Raw genomic sequence first — 22,427 nt, 5'->3', positions numbered from 1 at the left:
AGGCATAGTAGGCCCCTGCACCAATGCCAATGGGTGCCATGGACACGTGCCCGTGAGGGGACGCTCCATTTGGACCCCAGCACCTCTCTGCATCATCCGAGAGCCTCAAGGGCTTAATCCCCACAGACGACTTTGACCCAGTAAGGCGAGGGCAGGCAATGAGGTGAACCCACCACCGGAGGCAGCGGCAGGACGCACCACAGAGCAGAACGCTCTGGTCTGTTTTTAGCCAACGACCGCAGAGCTGGGTTTCTTCGTAGAAAACTAACCTTTGGATTCAATGGAGAAGTGGTCTTAGTTCTTTATCAGCTGACTGAGCAGTGATTCTAAATTTCAATTACCTTATTTTATTGATACAAATAAGACTACCCTCTACTTGCACTTTCGGCACTCCTCATTCCTCCCCTCATTTCTCCATTTCCATCTTCGTCTTTCCGACCATTATCTATTCTTACCCCTCTCCCCTGGTCTTTCACCCACATTACTCAGAAAACTTTCAAACTCAGTAAAACCTGGCAACAATTACCATTCCACCAGCTGCAGCAATAACTGTTACAGTAGCACTTACAGTCTTACTTATACAGTAGGCACAACTCCAGCAGTACGGGCACCAGACCAGAGCAGCATGTCTGCCCCGACCTTCCCTAGCCAGCAGGCACTCATTAGGGGCCTTGTAAAGGCCTCGTACCTGCCGGGCCTGGGCCCCCTTCACCACTCCGCTCCTCCAGGCTCCAGGTGTGTAAGGTGGCTGCACTTTACCAGAGGGGACAGCTTGGGCTCATTTAAGCAAATGGCTACCTGCCCTGTGCCTACTGCTGCAGCAGGCCCCAGTAAACTATGAGACTGTAAAACTGCATGGGGGCCGAAAGGGGGAGAACACGGGGGGCTGGCAGGGGTGTGTAGGGGAGCAGGGATTATGACCCTGTAAAGATGAAAGAAGTTGCAGGCAACAAGCGATCAAAGAGGAAGTGTGTCAGCACTGATGTGGCAGGGGATTGGTCTGCTGTGGCCCCGGGTCGTTCAGCCTCAGCCTGCATGTGTGTGTATCTGTGCGTTCATGTGTGTGTGTATCGAACTCGCCACAGCAGGGCTTAACAGCCACAGCGGACGCCACCGGTGCTGGATAACACAACGACTTTCACAAGCTGCCGCTTAATTGCAGTTTAAACTGCACTTTGTCCTGAGCAGCACAGCACGTTACATTCCATACACGCACACACACATCTACGCAAGTATATTTTACCTAACGAAGCATCTGTACTCTTCAGCCACAGAGTTAATCTGATCTCACGGTTAATGTAGAAGCAAAACCGCATGGGGCTGGTTAACTGTTGGTTTACACTCTGTTCCAATTACTAGCATAGCTGGGAAACAACAGCTTACTGTAATTGTGTGCGAGTGTATGTGTATGGAGTCAATCAACCTAGTTATATGCTGGGCACTAAACTCACTTAACCTTGTTATCATATTACACAGCTCCAGCTATGTATGTGGAAATTGAATTAGACTAGGAAGCTATTAATAGGAAAACACAGAAACGACTTTGAAACAATTAGATTAGATGTCTGTGTGGCTAAAACAATGGATAGTCAGTTAACCCTAAACGAAAAATACAACAGTGAAGAGCCAGCGCCTGAGAGGAGGAAAAAGAAAGACAACAGACAGACAGCAGATGATAAAAGGAGCCCTAACCCTTGCCCATGTCTGGAGCTGACACATGTGTTGTCAAAAGGACAGAAAAGTTGAGGCAGAGATGAAAAAGGAAAGTTCACCCACCACTTGTACATCTGAGGGCACTCTGGAGAGAAAGTCTAGCAGCTCGTTGTTGTCAATGGTATAAGGGTCTCGCAGCTTCTTGGTGAATTTATTCACCCCTGTAGAGACAAAAACAGCGAGGACAGGCGGGGACGAGTTGGAGAAAGACAGGTGGACATCAGCACCTACTGTAAACAAGATGTTAGAACCTTTAAACCTGAAAATTTGCATGGCACTCACTGAGAGTGTCAGGAAAAGTTTAACTCTGACTTCAATACTGTATATAAAAAAGCAACATGGAATACAGACATTGCATTGCTGTGCCACAGATTTACTTAGATACTGTATTTACATTTAACTATACATTTTAAATCAATTACACTTGCAGTACATAGAAATAAGCATTACACATTTTTGACATTCGCTCACCCCAGATCAACACAATGTATCGTAGAGGGATGAAGTAGATGATGGTGGTGGCCACTCCGAGAGCCACAATGGCCAGCCAGCTTAAGAAAGGCACAGTCCAGTTAAATGTGCTGCAAAGAGAGTGGAAAAGGCGACTTTAAAAATTAGGAGACATGGCAAATATCAGTCCAGCCAAACATACTGACAAGTAAAGTAAAGAGGAGTCAGGGAGGCCATTTCAATACTTTTCAACCCAAACAATCTAATCTGGATACGTCTACACTACAAATTCTTTACACTCACTGGAATTGTGCAGAGGGAAATAAGTTCACCCCAAAGTCTTAGAGGTCACCATCGCAGGGTGAAAATGTGTTATGACTCAATGCTATTCACGCTATCTAATCAGTAAAATGCTCTCAGCTTTACAGAAACACGGGTCACAGATGTTTCAGTTTGATTTAAAATGTTTTTACCTGTAATTGAAGAAAGAACCTGTGGCCTGACTCTTTTCTCACTACAGCTTTTAATCAAAACAAAGTCCCTTGCCTTCCATTTGCTTTGAATGCGTCCATGTGAAAGTGAGGGCCACTGGGTATGCAGGAGTGTACAGTGCAAATAAATGGTTTTGTGTGTGTGCTCATGTGGATTGATGTGTGTTTAATCAAGAATGTACATGATTCAGTTAAGAGGTCATGCAGGGTTAAGTGAGATGTGATGGACATAAAGACAGACTGCCTGTGTTTGTGTCTCAGGGTTGGGTGTCATGCTGGCAGTGTTTCCTGAGAGCAGCACTGAGTTATTCTCAGTTAGGCTGGCAAGGGGAAGTGGGGCAACCTGGCATTGTGGAAAAAACACTGGGACGTGCGGAGCAGAGCGGAGCGGGCCGGGTGCCGAGGAGCGGGCTTACGACTCACTTCTTTATCCTCTCGCCATAGGAGGCCACTTCATCCAGTGCATTCTGCACGCTGATGCACACGTCCTGAATGGCATAAAGCTTGTTCATGAAGCCCTTTCTCTCCGAGTCCTGCAAGAGGACAGATAGAGATGTAGGCGAGGGAGAAAGAAAGCAAGGGTGAGCGAGGAAGGGATGGGGTGAGACAGAGAAGAGACGGGAGGAGAGAGAAAGAGGAGAGAGAAGACAGTGGCTGGGCACAGGCATCTTTGCGAAAACAATACATTTTAAATAGCGTCAAAGATCTGGAGTGGGGAGCCAAATCACCGGATATCCTGCATGAACTGACGGAGTGCTTTCATTCCAGCCAGTAATAGAGATATAAAGTCGGCAGAACAAATCAAAATGTTTTCCTCCTTACAAAAGCTCACACAGGAAAATTTGAATATGTGAATAGAGAGGCAGAATTAAACTGAAAGCCGAATGGATACATCAATCTTTGGGCGCTCTTTCTCTCTCCCTTTCTCTCTGCTGCTGCCAAGACAGCTAGGAAGACCGGGTAGAGCCCGCTTTTGTTCTGCTGGCTGGCACACTGTGATGATGTCACCAGCCGTGACATCATTATCATCCTTATTAACGCCGTCACCCACCATGAAGAGCTCTTCCTTTTCAACTTTTGATGGTTGAGAACTTAAGAATATTGCGAGGAATGGGGGGGAGAAACCACAAACTAAGCAAGGCAATCTAAAATCTACAATCCCCCGCCCTCTCACTGAAACAAAGTAAAGAATTTAAGAAGTCATGCAACAGTCAACGAGCTGCCTGCTGACTGACTGACAGGCAGGGACAGGATGAATCTGGACAGAATGAGGTGACAGAGAGTGATCGAGAGCCGTTAGCTGAGTGAGGACATCAACACGCAGACTGGCTGTGCCTGGTTGTGATTGGTGGGCATGCTTGGGAGACAAAAGGAAGGCATAACAAGAAGAGGAGGGCTATCTAATATAGTGGTACTATCATGAGTGGTCAGTTTACAATATGGCAATAGCAGGGGAATATGAACAGAGATTTTCATCAAGTTCCAGCACGTAACCACGCCAGCAAGTAAACAACCCTGAAAATTCTTCATCTTGCTGATATAGTGACAATAAGTGGAGGAGAGAGTGGGGGGGGTGGGGATGCTGGTATTCTCTCAGTGGATAAATTGATGTGCCCTTTTCCCCTCTTGTTGGGAGTATTTGTTTAACACTTGCGAATGAAAATGAATTAAGGATATAAATAAGGATATTACGCAGCTGTTTGAAACTTTAATTAACTCCAAACAGGACAAAAAAGATGAAAAGTTAGAAAAGTTTAAGAGAAACCAAAAGATTATGGTATAACCCTCCACGGCCACTGACTATTTCTCATTTGTTAGAGTAATAGCATGTGTAGCAATGGCTGTGTTATTGATGAAGATGGATGGACATTGTTAGATTAGAGAAGTAAAACTCTGACTAATCCTTATCATTATACCCAAAGAAGACAGTGAGGCAGTCAAAGACATGAAACCTCCAGGACCCCAGAGGACTTTACCACATTTTGCTCCTTGCGGCAAGCCCCCCCACCTCACCACAACCCTCCCACTGAGACCTAAACCCACCCTCTTCTTTTTGCTCTCCATCCAGGATCAGATAATGTGAAAAATGAACCATAGAGCAGTCAGGGAGACCACATGGCCTCCCCAGCAAAACCACACAAGACAAATAGATATAATTAGACAGCGTCCCTGGGTTATTTTTCTTCGCAAATATTTTACAAGACTCCCTTTCTTTCTTCCTCCCTCTCTCCTCCTCTTCTCAGTTCTTTCCTCAGAGTCCATCTGTTTTTCATTGCTCGCTCAAACAAATCTCAGAACGCAGGGTCTATTGTGCTGGGCTGGGTTAGGCCAAGCCGAGCCGGGCTGGGCCAGGTCAGGCCGTTTTATTTTCGGGCCCGGACTCAGGGGAGAGTGTTTGAGGGCCAGGGGAGTGGTGTGAGAGAGCGGGCGGGGGTGGAGAGGATAGATCAGAGGTCACTGGAGTATAAACCATTGCCACATGCCCCTCGGACTGCGGTCTGACTCCTATTTCCTGTCTTCAAACACGGCTCGGGGAGGCGGGAGGTAGCAATAACACAGAGGGCCACGGAGAACCTTGTTTTCCCAGCTTCCCCGCACACTGCGCACATATGGAGCCAGGCAACCTGTTCTTATAATGCAACCTAATATGCACACAAACACACACAAACACACACACACACACACACACACACACACACCCTAAAGCTATTAGATAAGGTTGATCCGCACACCTGGTCTTGCTGTGTGACTCTACAAACGATATTATATCCCGACACAGATTAGACGATGACTTTAACAAGCAGTTTCTTTCATACTGAGCAAGTTTGTTTTATACTACAATGTCATCAGCGACAGAAAGGGAACTGATACAGAAAGATGAAGAGAGAGAGAGAGCATTCAAACGTCACAGCCAAGGTTAAATTAAGTTTTCTGTTGATGTAGATATTTAACAAAATAGTGAAATATTTGAACCAGGGATAGCGATTCATCACTTGTATCAGGAGTTAAATCAAGGACTCAGTTTTGTCATGCTTTCTGCGGTTTTGTGAAGAATGTGTGTACATGTGTTAACCACTAGCTCACATGCAATTTGTGATGAGAACATGGTTTTTCCAGTCCAGACCAGCTTCCAGTCCCACTCAGGAAAAGGAGCAGGGTCTTTACAGGAGACTCAAGGCCTGTATTTCCATCTGTCTCTTCCTGTGCCTGTCAGGGAAACTAAGTGGGTTTGTTTGGAGACCTGAAGGCAAGGCTAATAAAATGAAATCTCTGAGGTCTCTTGCTTTGACTTGGCTTCAGTTGCGAGTCATGTTAATGCTCAAAGTATGCTACAAATCCCAGCACCTCTGACAACAGTGGTCTGATTGATGTTGCTACATGTCTTGAATCATTCAGACAGATAGTGTAATAAGCCTGCCTAATGAGTTAAGCATCATGCATTATAATAGACTGCAACTGTAGGTTCATCTGCAGTGTGTTACGCTGACATGTTACAGTAACCGCCTGTTCAGTCAGTGTACTACAAATTATCACTGCCGTCAGATGACAGAACATTCATTCTTGACGATTTCATCTGCTGTAAGACTTTTCTGTCAGGTGCACATACTGCGTTTGCCTGAATATGAAGTATAGTACAGTACACTACATATACCACTATGTGCAATGTCATTAATTCCACTTAAAAAATGAAAGCAAATCTGATACTGAGATTAATCCTAAAGATCAATGGCTTGCTTTCTGCAATAACTACATTTGATATAAACCAAATGCACCATACAAAGGATGACTGTATATACTATACAGCAGGAGCAGTAATATTAACTGAAAAAAAAAAAAAAAAGATATGCAAGAATATCAAAACATTGAAAACAATTTAGCATTCTCTGTTGTGAGTTGACTATATCAGAAGTAAGAACATATAGTGTTTTGATTAATTTTTTGAATGCCCATGACCATCAGTGCTCTGCTAATGCAAAACATTGATTTGTATGCCTCTAATACATACTCCAGAGTGTCTATCTAATATAAATACAAAGGAATCTTGAGGGCTTTACACATTCCTCTGTCTTTATTATTCATTCTCTTTGTCTTTGCCTGTGTGGTGGTTTATCTCTCTTTTGAAAAACGCATTTGTTTTATAATCTACTGTATAGCAAAGGGTCAGAGTGTGATGTGAGTTCTGGGTAAAGTCAGCAGAGCAGCATACTACTGTGTATCAAATGAAAAACTGCACAGAGACAGTCAGTTCATCCAATGAATAAAATGTTTCTATGTACAGAAGAAATTCTTTGACATCAATTAACTCTCATCAGGCTGGTAGCAGAAATATTTACTGAGCCTCTGTCCTTTGTTGGCAGTGAGTTGCATGTTTTAATTGCATGTATGCCAATTTAAAGACAATAAATACATTTATTTTTGGTTATGTCCAAAGTTTGCATCATTGTTTGGATGTGTGGACTGTGATACGAAATCTCAGCCAAGCACCCATCAGCTTAGCACTGAGCTACCCTGTGTAAAAGTGTGCGGAGCAGGCTGCATCATGGGAGTGCTCCCATCAGGGAAGACAGAGGCGGGAAGGCTCGTTAAAGTGATGCGAGTTGTTTGCATGTGTTAAGGAGAAACAACCCTCAGTGACACCAGAGAGCCCAGGGAGACACACACACGCACACACACGCGCACACACGCGCGCACGCACACACACACACACACACACACACACACACACACACACACACCTAGAAACAGCAAACTCAGGCTAACCACATTGCACTTGCTGGTAAATTGTGGTAAACAAATGTGGTAAACTCCTTGAAACACTTGATTAAATATTTAACAAAGGAATGATGCACAATGCCTCTGTGTACTCCAATGCTCCATTTCTCTTTCAAAGAGATAGCATCATGGCTGAGTACGTCTATATGCAAAAGTGCAAAGTGAGCAGTTGTAAACTTTGCAAAGACAGTTTGTTCTTCACTGACCCAAGGCCTAGAGCTAAACAAGAGAGAGGTCACTGAGGACTTAGCCTGTTACGATGGACTCAAATATCTGTCCTATATCTACTAGGTGGAAATAGAGAGAGCCATTAGAGACTGTTTTAACCTCTGATCACATTGTTCTCCCTGCTGGGTTATGCCATAAAAATGATAAACCTAACAGTTATAATGCAGCAGCATATATCCCATCACACCACGAAATGAGTCTGAACCACAAGTGGCTGCTGCTCATTGCTGCTGTGCTAAAATTGCACCTGTTTTTCTTTGTTTTTCTTTTTTCCTCTCTCGCTCTGGCAGCACAGTAAAAATTGAAATGTCATATAAAACGTGACAGGATGCTAATATGTGGCTCCCAGAGGGCATCTGAAAGCGTTCTTGTTGATTTTGTAACTGCAGAGAGAGTCAGTATCCCTCCCATTTCCACCCCAGGAAAAAAAGGGGGGAAAAAAATGCTGAAAAGTTGAGCAAGTTGAGGAATGCGTTAGGGGTGACACAAATTCAATTTCAAAAGCCTGTGCAAGAATTAGGAATGACAGAATAATAAATAGTGCATACAATCATCATCTGTATATTTAAAACTAGACGGGTTATCTGTCTCTGAAAAATCAAATACTACAATTAAACAAATCTTGCGATGGGATCACACCAGCTGTAACGCCCGTCAACATGTTGACGTTCCGACTGGTTCCATTGACGGCCAGACCACATGCATCTTCAAACTCAGCCTTCATTTTAATCTCAACTACACACCTGTAAAGTTTTGTGACTGTCTTGCAGGTTGTGATGCTATTGTGGTGACAAACTCAGAGAGAGAGAGAGAGAGACGGACAGACGGACAGAGACACTCACAAGGTATAAACAATACCATCCACACTGTTACAGCTGGTAAAAATTTAGTGGTTGATGAAAGGACAGGACGCTTTCATAGGTTCATTCACATTAACTGATGGCAGACAGTTCACTCTAGCAGTATTTTGTTTGGTACTGTGCATTAGTAACAAGTCTGAGTCAAAACAGTTAAATGTTCAGATGGCCTGTCTCCAAAATGAAGCAAGCAGGAACATGTATAGTAGGTACATAGTAATGAACATCTTTTCATGGATTGATGGACGTTTAAAATGCAGCATGGAGTACTTCATTTATCTATTGTTGACCGGTCAACTCCTAAAACACAGGCAGATAATGTAAGACAACATCTGCCCATAAAACAAAATCTAACGTTTCATTGGTGTCTAGTCCAAGTATTACCAACTACAGTGTGGAGCGATGAGTCATAGATTTCGCCCATTGGGAGTTAAGAGAGGCCCTTCAAGGGAAAAAAAAAAACAACAAAAAAAAAGAAAAACGTGGGGACCCAGTAGCCTAGAAGAACATCTCCCCTCTGTCAGGATATGACAACAAGATGAGACAAAGGCCCTGCGGCCCGGTCTCAGATACCACCATGCAACCTGGCACTTCGCCAGCGCCACATGAAAGTGGCAGATGTTCCTATCTTTTTTTTGAGGCTGCAGTTTTAATAAATAATTTATGCCATACAACACCTAATCCATGAGCGAATGTGGGGAATACATCTCTATTTCCCTCCCTCTCTTTTTATCATAAACACATAAATATCTGTTTAACTAGGGTGTTGAGATGCGCTGCACGTCCTCCTGGTCCTCATCAAGCGGCTCGCACACACACAAAGGCCACGTTAAGAGATGTGAAGGGGCGTCCCACTCCCACAGGCCCAGGGATGAATGTGAGTGCGTATATGTGTACGTCTATGTGTAAGGGATGTACACACTGATTTCTTTGAGAATATCTTGTGTGCGCTGAGGGTTGCTCCCACAAAGCCAAAGTCAAATTCCAGTTAAGACTGTCAGCTGAAGGTGGACCAGGCAGACAATGCGCTCTAGTACTAATTAGTCTCTTCATCCAGCCTAGTCCCATAGCGAAGATATATATACACATATGTAACAGCGAGGAATGGAGGGAAAGAGAGAAAGATGGAATAAAAGGAAGAAGTGGTAGTGGTGACTTATTTTCCGTCTGACCTCTGCTTCCTATCCTAAAGAGAAAGGTTTCTGGTGTTATGAGTGTGCGCCTGTCTGTGTGTCTCTAATGTGTCTGGGTGGCAGGAGGTTGCTTGCCACTGATCATCTTTTCCCATCTCCCTCTGGGGCCTCTCATCACCTCCACCACACCAGCAACTCTATCAGACTCAAGGTCGGGCACACACACACACACACACACACACACACACTAACACACACACACAAACACATAAATGACTACCACCCCACAACTTTTGCGCTTGATCACTTCCCCTTCCTCACCTCCTGCTGAAAGCCACCGGACCCCTACCCAGCCTGCACCCCCACCCCGCCCAATTCTACCCCCACCTTACCTCACCTCTGCTCCCCTGCTCCTGCTCTCTCCTTCCCCTGTCCTTCCCAGGATCCAGCCGGGCAGTGTGTGATGAATGGGACAACATTAGTCTTGTCCTCTGTTGGCCTGGTTTAGCAGCTCCAGCCCCCCCCCCCATCTCCCCCCCATCTGTCTGTCAGTCTGTCTGTCTGTCAATGCGTTTGTCCGTCTCAGTGTATCTGTCTGGGCTTACTTCAAACATTATACTCCGGGATGAGGGTACATACAAATGGGCTTTTATATCTTTAGATAATGTACAGAATTTAGATAATTACGTAGGAAAAGAAAGGTATTTTTAAGACACATGTAAGGTTTTTTGATTCTGTAAGGTGGTGTATGTATCTACTAATTACGTGTTAACTAATTAAGATTTTTAACTACACAATATTTAAACTTCTTTCATTAATATAATCATATCTCACTCTTGTTATGGTTAAATTAACATCTGGTTCATCACCTAGTCTGTAAAGCTTGCTAACTTTGGCATACCTTTAATTACATATTCATGTTCAGAGAGAAAGAGGCGATAGAAACAGTTGTAACATCCACTGTTTTAAACTTTGTTTTGGAAGAAAAAAAAAACGACAGAGCAGGAGTGCATCGCTATGAAGTGAAGGGATCACGTCTTCAAAAAAGTAAATAAAATATGCATCCTCTCTGTGCTCATTACAGATTTATGACTCTTGTTAAAAGAAAAGGTGGCGGCTGCCTTCTTACATGTCTGACTTTCAAATTCAGACGACACTGCTGTCAAGTGTTGTGCTCCACATTCTGTCCAATGAGAGACCGGGAGGGCTGAGTGTGTGCCATCTTCAACATCCTATTCGGTGAGAGTCTCGCAGAGAGTTACTTTGGGTGGATGAGAGCACACAAGAACTCCTCACCTACAGTGCAACGAGTGCTCGTCGTAATGCTTTGATGCATAGTTCATCAGTCAAAAAGTTCAGTTGCTTCAGCCGCTTGTGTGTATGTGATTCAGAACAATAACAGTTGGGGGAGTAGACATCGCTGCATTAGGCATAATGAGCATTGGGATTTGCTTCAGCAATATGAAATAGTTTTGCTGTTTCTGTAGCAACTTTTAAGAAAAAGCACTCTCAAGCACATTCAAATCACCCCCACCCCCCCACACACATACACATCACACTCACACACACACACACACACACACACACACACACACACACACACTTATACACACTGAGGGCTGTGACACTCATTAGAGAATTTGTTTGTTGGGGGCTTATTATCAGTGACTTCGGGGTTATAAAGTGTGAAAACAATCATTGTTTTTGACAGGAATGTAAATACTGCTTTTCAAAATATATCAGAATCTAAAAGTCTATTTTTGGCAAAAAAAAAAAAAAAAGTACCTTAAACCACTTTATGAAATTTTATTCCCTTATGGCCCCTGTCACTTCACAGATTAAATTCAAAAACAAATACGAATACACTCAAGTGACTCCAAGTGTCACCCTTTAGTAACCCAGAACCAGAATTCCCACCAGCAAAACACAGTTGACTCACCATCACACCTCAATCTACAGCTGTCACCTTTCAGCGTAACGGGTCTACAATGCCACAGGGAAGTCACACAAAAAGCAGCCTTCCATGCTGGAGCCCCATTAGCTTCCCCATCACCTTAAAGAGCAGACAGAGGCAGATGCCTCGAGGTGGGGTTAGGTTGGGGGCCGAGCGTGCAGTGCGTGGGTGTTAATTGAGACGCGGACAGGAAACAAGTACTGTACACAAACCCCGACAGGACGGCAGACAAAGGCCGCCGGACAGACGATGAGCTTAATAGGAAACTGGAAGACAGCGACACACATCATCAGGAGTCAGTGCCAGAGCCACACACATGCCCACTTACCACCATCGTTCGTATCCACTCAAAGTGCCAGGAAGCCAACATATCCTCGAGGATATGGTTTTTATCACAGTTGTCCTCCCAGGGGCCTGGTTTAGGGTCCTTGTGGATAGATTACAGTGAGATTTTCTCTTTACAACCCAGAGAAATTAAGGTGAAAGGGTTTAAGAAGAAAATAGGATGTTTTACAACTGGGTTCTTGTAGTTGATGTTTTGGTCAATATTATAAGGTTATAGCATGTGTGTATAACATTGTTCTCACCAAATGCACTGCAGAGACTGTAAACAGAAGCACTGCACTGGAAACAGCTTTGGCCTTGTAATGCAGAGGACACTCCTGATTGATTTTTTTTTCAGTATTTACCTTAGTTCAGACTTATAAATAGCTGCATTTGATAGATAGATTAATACTGGACAGATTCAAAAGTCATTTGAGGCTTGAATTCCCTCAATTGTACTGTTGCAAAGCTATATGCAGAGGAGCACGAATGTCTATAATCTCTACAATGACAGTGGTGAGTATATGTTTAACTGTACAAATATACTGTACAAAACTACAAAAAAAGACCCATGGTGCAAAAAAACCCCAACAAAATTTCATTTAAATAACAAAGGCCAGAGTAAAAGTGTTAAGAAAATGGCAGAGAGTCAGAGAACGAAGGAGAAATGACAGAAAGCAAAAGACAAAGCAAGAGATATGTATCTGGGGGGAAGAGAGATTGTGAGGGATGATCCACCTGATGTATGTGTGTGACAAAGAGGAAAAACAAACAAACAATGCAGTGTATTTTGCATAGAGAGACAATACCCCTGCATTCCTCTTTCACCCTCCTTTTTGTTTTCATTCCTCCCTCTATTAGCCAAACATGATTAAAATGCAGTTCCTACCAGCGTCTCTGCTGAACAGAAAAAAAAAAAAGACAGTGAGATGGGAAGAAAAATGAAGCGGAAAAGTCAAAAGCATCTTTTACAGCGTGACGCTTTTCATCCTTCACAGGCGGCAAGAAGAAAAGAACACAGACATTCAAACTTTTCTCTTCCCCTTTCTCCCTCTGTCTCTCTCTCCTATTCTCCTCAGCAGCTGAAAACACCCCCTGATACCTGAGGACAACCCCACTGCATCACAAGCTCAGTAGTCTTCCCAGAACAACATTTCCGTTCAGTCACACTTTTTTTTTTTTTTTTCCAGAGCATTGATATAATTCCCTGAGCTGTCTTTAGTCCAATTACATTATGCCATGTCACTATCTGAGCGATCAGCGCAGTGCCGTGACTGGGACTGAGAGAGAGGAGTGCCAGGGCTTGGGAAGGTGCTGCAGAGCTCCATATGCTATCTGGAGATAAATCTGAAAACTCTTTTTAACCATATCCACAATGAGACAAAGTGTGCTCCATATGTGTGCTCCATATTGAACATTTCAATGAGCAGAGAGTCTAGGCGCTTGCTTAATGCTACACAGAAGAAGAGACAGAAGCCGAGATAGAGATGGGGAGAGAAAGACAAGAGACACTGTTAAAATCAGCAGCTGACTGGTTGTGAGGCCTGCAGGATGAGAAATGGATACGTGTGCTGTTACCAGCCCTTTGCCAGGAGTTATATCCTTGCTAGAGAACCATTGATAAACACACATATATGCAGGATTGTGTGTGTGTGTGTATATACACATATGTGTGCATGAGTCATACCAACAGGGAAAGCTGCAGAGGGTGGAAGGGCTGCCTCAGCACTATAGATGAGGAGCATAAAGAGATACTGTGGTGTAGGACGATGACTGCGTGGCAGGAGAGATGAAGAAACAGAGCATCATGTATGCTCAGTCTTGTATACACAGTGGAGTCATCAATACGACCTCCAAATGATAAAAAAAAAAAAAATACTATATAGCACTCATAAAATGAGCTGAAACCAGATGTGCATTCCAACTTGCTCTAACCTTTTTCAACCAACAATTGGGTGGGAATTATTGCATGTCATGAAAAATGTACATATATCAAAGAAAGCTACCCTCAATTATTCAGAACTGGATCATATGACAATAAGGATAAACTGGTGCCTAAACAGGTCAAAAACAGCACGGAAAAACAGCGTAATGGTCTGACGTCCAAACTGGATGAAAAAAATGTAATCGCTGATTCGTTGGGGAATGCCTTGGAGAATTGGGTCTATACAAGACTAAATGATGACTAAAAATGCATTCAGATTTTACAGATAAGCTAAAGAATAAAGTCTACCCTATATTTACCGCCAACTGTGCACATGAGGAAGCGAAGGAGAAAATGAGTGAGAAACAGGATAGGAGAAAGATCTTGTAGGTGCATGTGTGTGTCTGTATGTGTGTGAGTGAGTGAGATACAGACAGATAGACGTAGAGAGAGAAAGAGAGAGCGAGTGCACCGAGCAGTAAGCCCGTGAGCAGGACATGATTGCAGTGTGTATCTTATCTGTGTCAGGTCCTCCTGAGGCTAGTGGAGCCTAGCTGAGCGGAGCATGAGCGCTTCAGTGACCAGTCAACCGTGTGAGGGTAATCTCCTCACTCCTTCAGTCTGTCTCTCTCTCACTCTCTCTCCCTCTCTCCCTTTTTCCAGTAAGCCCCCCCTCTGGGAGGCAGCTGAGCCACTCTACACATAAGCGAGACGCTCACACAAACATATTTACGCGCACAAACACTCACACCCATACAGAGCCTAAGGTGATTGCCTCATACCAGCTCTGGACAGTCACCCCACAGGTGAGAGGAGACATCACAGGCTACATTGCACACTGAAGCCCCTGCAGCCAGTAACCTGTTACTACAGGGCTGAGTTGCATGTTTCTGCTATCTCACACTGCCCAAGTCTCACAATGTTACGCCAAGCTCTACTGGAAGATACTGAAAAGGCACATAAAGACACAGAGGGACACATTTTAAAATTAAGAAAGACTGAATTAAATGGAAAAAAAACCCATGTTTGCGTCGTCTTGGGATTGAAGGAATGGTTGAGGTGACAAGAAGTTATAGATACTTGGACGTGAACACTGCCATAATAATTCTATTAGATTATGGATGAAAACTCCCTAAAGATCATTTTCCAAAACAAAGTAAATAATCTTCAATGACAACTACAGCTCTGATATTATTCCAGTAAAATAAAATCAGTGTTACTAGGAAGTACATGACGTACATGGCACAGGGGCGGCTAACTGGATTACATGTCAAAATTAAGATCCAGTGGGAATCCTTCACTCAGTGATTCAATTACAGCTGTGAAGTTAGTGAGTTTAGGACTCAGAGTTCATAATGACACCCATTTGATTAATAATATGTATTTAGCTACAGTATATTGGATCTATAAAAAAAATAGAGATGAAGAAATTGAATGGTATATGATTTCATCACTGCCTGAGTTCAATAAATATTTTATTAAAGTGAACTTGAAGTGAAGATAAACAGTAAGCAGAATTTTCCACCACCATTAAATTACATTCAAACACATTAAATGCATGAGTCTGAATAAAAAGGTTTCTGCATAAAGTCATGGTTGTTCATTTGGACTCTTTGAATTTATGAAAACCTTATCTACAATAATAAAAAAAAAACTTCTTTATAGTACCACTGCAACATCCTTTCATGTGGAATATATATAACACATTATTTCTAAGTATGCATTTTTTTTTTTTACTTTGTGTTTTATCCTTTGTATGGCATCACTAAAGGAAAAAAGGTGCACCTGCAACATGCCACCATGATTAAAATTAGTTTTCTTGAAAATAGAGGTTAAAAAGTGGGGCAGTATACTGCTCACATATTTTATGCGTGTGTGTGTGTGTGTGTGTGTGTGTGTGTGTGTGTGTGTGTGTGTGTGTGTGTGTGTGTGTGTGTGTAGGCAATAAGAATCAAGCAACATTCCATGTTGAAGGTCGGCACACACAAAAAATAGTTAATGTCTAACATTCTTTCACCCTTCATGTGCCCGTCTGTTTGGCTTTAACAACTGAGCCGTCCCCATCAATTAGTCTAGATGCTGGACTTTCATTGAGATTAAGTGACTAATATCAGTGCTTGCTCACAAGAAAGACACTTTTCACGTCTCCCCAACAATCTGTTAAGTCAAAACACATGTGGTGATCCAAGGCAAAAGGCCTGCAAGGGGTCCTCTTTGCAATGAAAAACAGGTGCTCTCGTTTTTGGCCATGTAATACCCCATTTAGCCTCTGGAGCAATGGTTATCCAGCTAATAGCTGCCTTGTGGTGCATTGGGAAGAACTGTGCACATGGCCGGAGTAAACATCTGGGACGGATTGTACATACTTGCAACATATGCTTCAAGTTCAATTAAAATGAGGCCTTGGCACATTTATTAATGTTTTTTCCCTCTCCTCTCTCACTCTCTCTCTCCCTCTCTCTCTCTTCTTCCCTCTCTCCCCTATAGGGCTGTGCCATAAAAGAGGCCTCCTTTGACCCGTCCTTCATACTTACTCATACAATCTGAAGTTACCTCATATCCAATGTAAAAGACCTCATATCCAATGTAAAAGGCAAATTTGTTAAGCCTTGAAACTCCATTTGTTCTGCACTTAACCAGGTTGAAGGGAGAGCAAAGGGAAAAGAGAGAGAGAGAATGTGTGTCAGAATGAAAGAGAGAAAAAAAAGGCAGGGAAGGGGGCGATTGAGGGAAGGGTAGAAGGAGAGTGGGAGGGGAGAGAGATGTAGGTGAAGAAAAAAGAAAAATGCCCCCCTTTCAACTTCCCTACAGCTCAAATGAAATGCTAACAGTTGAGGGGAGCAATAGATCAAAATGTATGAAGCCAGAGTTGGTAAATTGTAGCCTTTGTGGCGGCTGTGCTATCCAGCATCCCAGCCCTGTGTGAGCACAGAGAGCAAGGCCTTCTTATGTGGAATAATCAGTTTGGCACCAAATCTGACAGAGGCCGCACAAGCTGCCGCTGCACCTCATTTCAATATGAAAGTCCAAAATGTATTTCATATAATCTGCAGCTTTTCAAATGCCTGTATTTTTATTTTTTCCCTGAGAGGAGGTAGGAAATGCAGTGATGGGAGGCAGACGTTAAGAAGGGGTACAAAAAAAAAAAGGTTCAAGGTTGCCTGGTGCATATCTTCAGTCAGTGCCCCCCTGTACATTTCAGCCTTGGAACTTCACAGCCATGAAACTTTGCTTCTGCATCACTGTGGGAGAGGATGTAATGCTCACGTATCTTTGTGTGCTCATCGCCCGACTGGCTGCTTGGCTGACTGATTGCCTGAATGGCTGACTTACTGGTGGGATGACTATTTGACCATCTGCACTATAAAGGTGTTTTTTTTATTTTTTTATTTTAACCCTTTTGTTGCCTTCTTGCACTTTTGACCCTTAAAAAATGGGAGAGGGTGTAGTGAGTTTGCAGTTGCATACGTAAGTTCAGCATAGAGAATGTCCTCAGGCGAAATAATTTTCAGATATCAAATTGCCTGGTCAAAGGCCTTTACAATTACCATTACTGTTTGCAATGGTAATTGGAAAGGCCTTTGACCAGGCAATTTGACCAGGCAATTTGTTTTGCTCAGAAACGTTTACCAAACCAGGTCATGCAAATCACCACATCTTAGCCTGCTAACCTTTATATTGCTGGAGTGCGGCTGTAAGGCATCAAGTATCAGCTCAAATAATTTCAATTCCAGATTTTTCAGTCAAGGTACTTTACAGTTTTCACATACTCAAGTTATGTCTTGTTTAACACTGCTCGAGTCTGATGAGACTGGAGTATCAAACGGAAAATTATATATTTGCCTCACCAAAATCCAGACAACACAGTAGGTGGATAAAGAGCTTTACCATTTCAGTGAACATTCCCAAGTGGAACATTGACAAGGTACTGTATCCTATCCAGTGGCATTTGCTTCAGTAGCTGTTCCTCCAGTGTAAACGAGCGGAGGCAGTAAAGCAGCCACCTGTTGTTACCTGATAGTGTCTGGACAAGCCCAGATGCTGTTTTACTGGGACATAAAGGAGCAGTGAATGGACCTAAATAGCTAACTAAGCACTTTATAAGGGTGCATGATCTCAGGAAGCTGAAGAACAATGTTAGTAACGCAAATTGGACATAGTGTTATATGGAGGGAAAAATAAGGATTGTGCACCAAATTGCAGCAAAAGATCAGAGCAAAGCCAACCACAAAGAAGAAAGGGAAAGGATGTGCTATGTATACACCTACAGAGAAAACTTTTCAAAAGGTTAAAAGGTTGTGCAATCTTTGTACACATGTTTGCGCCTCAGGCAGTGAGAATAACTGAACAGCGGAGGAGACAGGAGGGGAAGATGGAGTCATTCCGTTTGTCTGTTTGTGTTTCCGGTCTGTGAAGCAGTGTCAACCCCTCCTGAGGCAGTGTGTCTATGTATGTATGTGTGTGTGTCCATGCATGTGTTTGAGTGATCGGGAGCGCATATATGTGCGTGTGTGTGTGTGTGTGTGTGTATGTATGTATGTATGTGTGAGTGAATCCCTGACACAAGACATAATTACCTTGTCATCTTTGTCAAAATCCTCATCCTCGTCCTCCAGCAGGTCCTCCACTGCTTGCTGACAGTTGCAACAGAGAAAAGAGAAAAAAGAAAACGAGAAATAAAAATGTTTATGCAACAGCTATATCACAGATAAACATTAGATAACACAGGGTTAACGTCATCAAAACAGCCAAAGAGGCATATTAAAGCTGATTGGTTATGCTTATGTCGGGCAAGAGTTTGTTAATGAGTATGGAAAGCATGCACATAGCACAACTTTTGGACTGGTGTGTGGTAATATGTCATGAGCTTCAGAATGGTTTTGAATTAGAATTTAATTTTAGAAACATTCTGTTGTTCAAATGTGTTGACACTTCTGGAAATGTAAGCAAATGCTCTGGCTTTGAATTTCAACGGGCTGAGGATTAAAGTCTATTCATCCACTCAAATCGCATTGCACAAAAGCATTCAAATCTTACACCATTCAGCGGGACGAGACAGCAGAACTCTTCTTCTGATTGTGCTCGGTCTCTTCTGACCTCTTTAACCTTTTGCACTCGTCTCTAACCTCTACCTCACAATTTCTATACATTCATCTATCTATCGTCTCACATCCTCCCACAGAATGATGCTCCATGAGAGAAGAGAGAGGAAAAGCCTGTAGCACAGAGAGCAAGTCACAAAGAACAGCAACTATGTGCTTCAGTGGTCCACAACCGATGAAACAGGAGCTGGTGTAGCTCTGAAGCCCCAAGATACCATGTATGATACATACTGTACAAGACAAAGAAAAAAATGACACAATGTGCACAATGTCAGAACCAAAAACACTAAGGCACATATGGATAAATATACTGTATGGTGGTGGTGGTAAATGCAAGTTGTTGCCTTTTCTATTCAGAAGCAGAATTTTACATACACATCAAGAGGCACTGAAATGGCTTTATGGAAGCAGCTTAGACCTCTCTCTGTATGTAAAAGCAAGTAAATAAACAAATGTCTTGGCATATATGGAAATCCCTGCCCCAACAAGATCAGCTTGGGCCACTGTGTTCAGTGATACTACTGTATATCTGATTACTGTTTTGTGATACAGCACATGTGTGAGTTGTGAACATGCACAAGTTCATGTGTAGTGTGATGTCGCCAAAGCGAAAACTCACAGATCCCTTCTGCATCCTATCCACCCTCTTTCTGTCAATCACGCATCAAAGCTACAAGGTCATATTGTTACTCTCAATTTACATAAACAAACACCCATATCATAAGCCTTACGGCTGTCAACCTCAGCATTCATCTGCTTTCATTGTTGTATTGCGTTACCAGCCCCAACCCCCAAAAACCTTTGCCCAGCCTGAACATCACCACAACCCCCTAACCACCTCCAGAACGGCACAAACTAGTTTGGAGAAATCCAAAAATCATTACTTAACAAGACAATAGCTTTTGTCCTTTTTGTTTTTCATTGGAATAAGGGGGGAAACTATGTGGCGGCTGACATAAGCCTCTTATGTAAATTCAGCTTCCCACACAAACAAAGAGGAGTTCAGAACAGCAGAGTTGAGAGGGTAGAGTCAATAGTGTGTGTGTGTGTGTGTTTGTGCGTGTGTTCTATCAATAGCTCAGAGTCACTAGGGCAAAGTGTTGTGCATGTATGCATGGCGCTCTTCGTTTTAACTGCCTGACTGTATAGCAACTGGTTATTCCCAGTTCACTTAGACTCCATCACTGTCTAGACAAATAAGCTTGACTGTTCAGAGTTCACAATCTCTTTATTGATACAGAATACATTTACTACTATACTAAACAAATACCAGAGAGGGAATTCTTGTGCTCAGCTGAGGCGAAAGATGTAGACGTGATACGGTAAAAACGAAAGCCTTCTGGCATCTCTAAACAAATGGACTATAACTGTTTATAAAGTCATCATGGTTCCTCCCAAATCCTTTCACCCATGCCAAAATACAAACATAATGGATTCCTCCACACAGAGGCTTTAGTAGGGTATGCCTGGCACACGCTGCAAACTTTAAACAAAGGGAATGAGCATGAGCTAGCTGGAGAAGCATGACCTAGAGAGACAGAGAGAATGATAGAGTCGTTTGTCTGCCTCAGCTCTCCGCTCTGCTCTCTCCCTTCTATCGCCTCTGGTTACAGAGAGAAGTCATGTTTCCTGCAATGAGACACAGTGTAAAATTAATAAATAAAAAGACATGGAACATGTCATCTGCCCTGAAGATTGCCACGGCTAAATGCGCGCACTGAAGCTACTGTCTCAGTAAGGGAGGATATAAATTACCTCAGTGCAGCCGATGAATTCCAAACATCTTTCTTTCTTCCTCTCCCTCTACCTCTCTCGCTATTTGCCTCATTCTTTCTCTCTTTCTAAGACCTGTTTGGTGTATGATATCATTTCTCTGCTTATCCCCCCATTATCATGTTGTTTGAATTACTATCATTACAGCACGGCAGCATCAAAGCCTTGCTGTCGACAGGATCGTGTAGAGCTCGCATTGCCTGCAGAGCTGCTCCAGTCAATTCAATATCTACTGAGGTGGGGATTAACATATTCAGACCTATTCAAATGATACAGGGATGATGCAGGCTACTCTTACAGATTACACTGTGCCCCATAAATACATACAAAGATGGTGATAATATAAAACACACACAAAGAATATAAGTGAGTACAATGACATTGAGAGTTCAAACGGCTGTGAAAGTATGAATCTGTTTGGCCTTAGTGGCTTGCAAGAATTAAGTTTCTGTCGCACAGATCTAAGCACAAACTCTACATCACTCTGGTTTTTCCTCTCACTGTTCTTCCCGTTAATGCGGGAACTGTTCATGAAGGACGAATTGCTGCATTAAATTGAAGCGGAGAAGACAACTGTGCATTATTTATCTTTACTCTGAAAAAAAAAAAAAAGCTTACTACTCTGTATGTAGAAGTTTAGAGTGTCTGAATGACCTAATCTTTAATGACACTACAGTCAAAACAGTAGAGCAACAAAATCAAAGCGCAGAGCTGGTGTAGTGGCCTCTTGTTTCGGTGGCTGGAATTCTTCAGTGCATCCTTGCAAGACTATTGTTTTACGATTTGGTGACTGAGACTTGAGAGCTACAAAACTGGAACTGTGACACTTGTATGCAACTTCATGTCATGAAATTTACATTCAGCCTCACAGAGACACATCTGTCTCTACCATTTACTGTTACTGAAGTGCATGGTGCTAGTTTAAGTCTAAGTCTATCTGGACTGAATTTGAAAAAAGTCTGACAAAAAAAAAAAAAAGTCCAGCGTGTTTGGATCTGAGGTTTTCCTGCGAGAGTGAACCTTTGCTGCACTGGACTGACTGACTGACTGACTGAGATGTGATGAACAAGCTGTTAGAGAGGTAAAAGGGAATAGCAGAGAAAAAGTTTTCACTAACTGTCAATCTGGTAGAAATGTACGATAACCTATTGATTCCTGAGAGGACAACTTCTTTTGCCTCCACGGGGAGCTTCTTGCACACCATCAGTGGCACAACAGCACCCCTAGTGCCTTTTCAAGGACAGAGAGCACACTCTAAGGGTCACAAGGGATCATTTATGTGACCAGCTTACAGGACAGGCCCATGGCTCTGCAGTGTTATTGTGAATGTGTTAACTTAAAACAGGGCAGCGTTTGAAGCTATGCAGTATCTGGAGCACAATGTCTGGTTGTATCAACCTTAACTCAAAGTAAACTCTGAGTTTGATGTTGGAGGATTAGCAGTATGACTGTACCTTATAGAAAAAGCCACAGCAAGTTTTAAACTGAGGATACAGGCAAGGTTTAGAAATGTAGAAAATATTTCCCAAATATTAAATAAAAGATTTAAGAAATGGTAACTAAGTAATTAACTAGACATACTTATCCTTATTCATATGACTACACTTTATGGAGACATACAGGAGAGTTTAAACCTAACATGACAAGTCAGTAACAAAAAACAAACTGCACTTTGAGTGGAAAGATGCTACTTTCATGGTAAAAC

At 42.8% G+C, this 22,427-nt stretch overlaps 1 protein-coding gene across 4 annotated transcripts in view; it reads right to left on the bottom strand.

Annotated features, from left to right (window-relative positions):
• mctp1a (multiple C2 domains, transmembrane 1a) overlaps positions 1–22,427 on the bottom strand; it is a 136,221-nt gene that overhangs the window by 8,817 nt on the left and 104,977 nt on the right. For 2 of the 4 annotated variants that reach the window (XM_023400949.2, XM_023400950.2), the window contains 5 exons: positions 18,425–18,481; positions 11,928–12,026; positions 3,078–3,187; positions 2,185–2,294; positions 1,777–1,874 (listed from right to left, as the gene is read on the bottom strand). In XM_023400949.2, coding sequence (XP_023256717.1) covers positions 1,777–1,874; positions 2,185–2,294; positions 3,078–3,187; positions 11,928–12,026; positions 18,425–18,481 — 474 coding nt within the window. The remainder of the gene's footprint in view (positions 1–1,776; positions 1,875–2,184; positions 2,295–3,077; positions 3,188–11,927; positions 12,027–18,424; positions 18,482–22,427) is intronic. The other 2 variants (XM_023400951.2, XM_087172531.1) reach the window with 1 other exon arrangement.

Source organism: Seriola lalandi, unplaced genomic scaffold (assembly GCF_002814215.2).
Source record: "Seriola lalandi dorsalis isolate HSWRI2012SDOR001 ecotype SW California unplaced genomic scaffold, Sedor1 jcf7180002053097, whole genome shotgun sequence".
NCBI lineage: Eukaryota > Metazoa > Chordata > Actinopteri > Carangiformes > Carangidae > Seriola > Seriola lalandi.
This window is presented reverse-complemented; position numbering and strand designations above follow the sequence as displayed.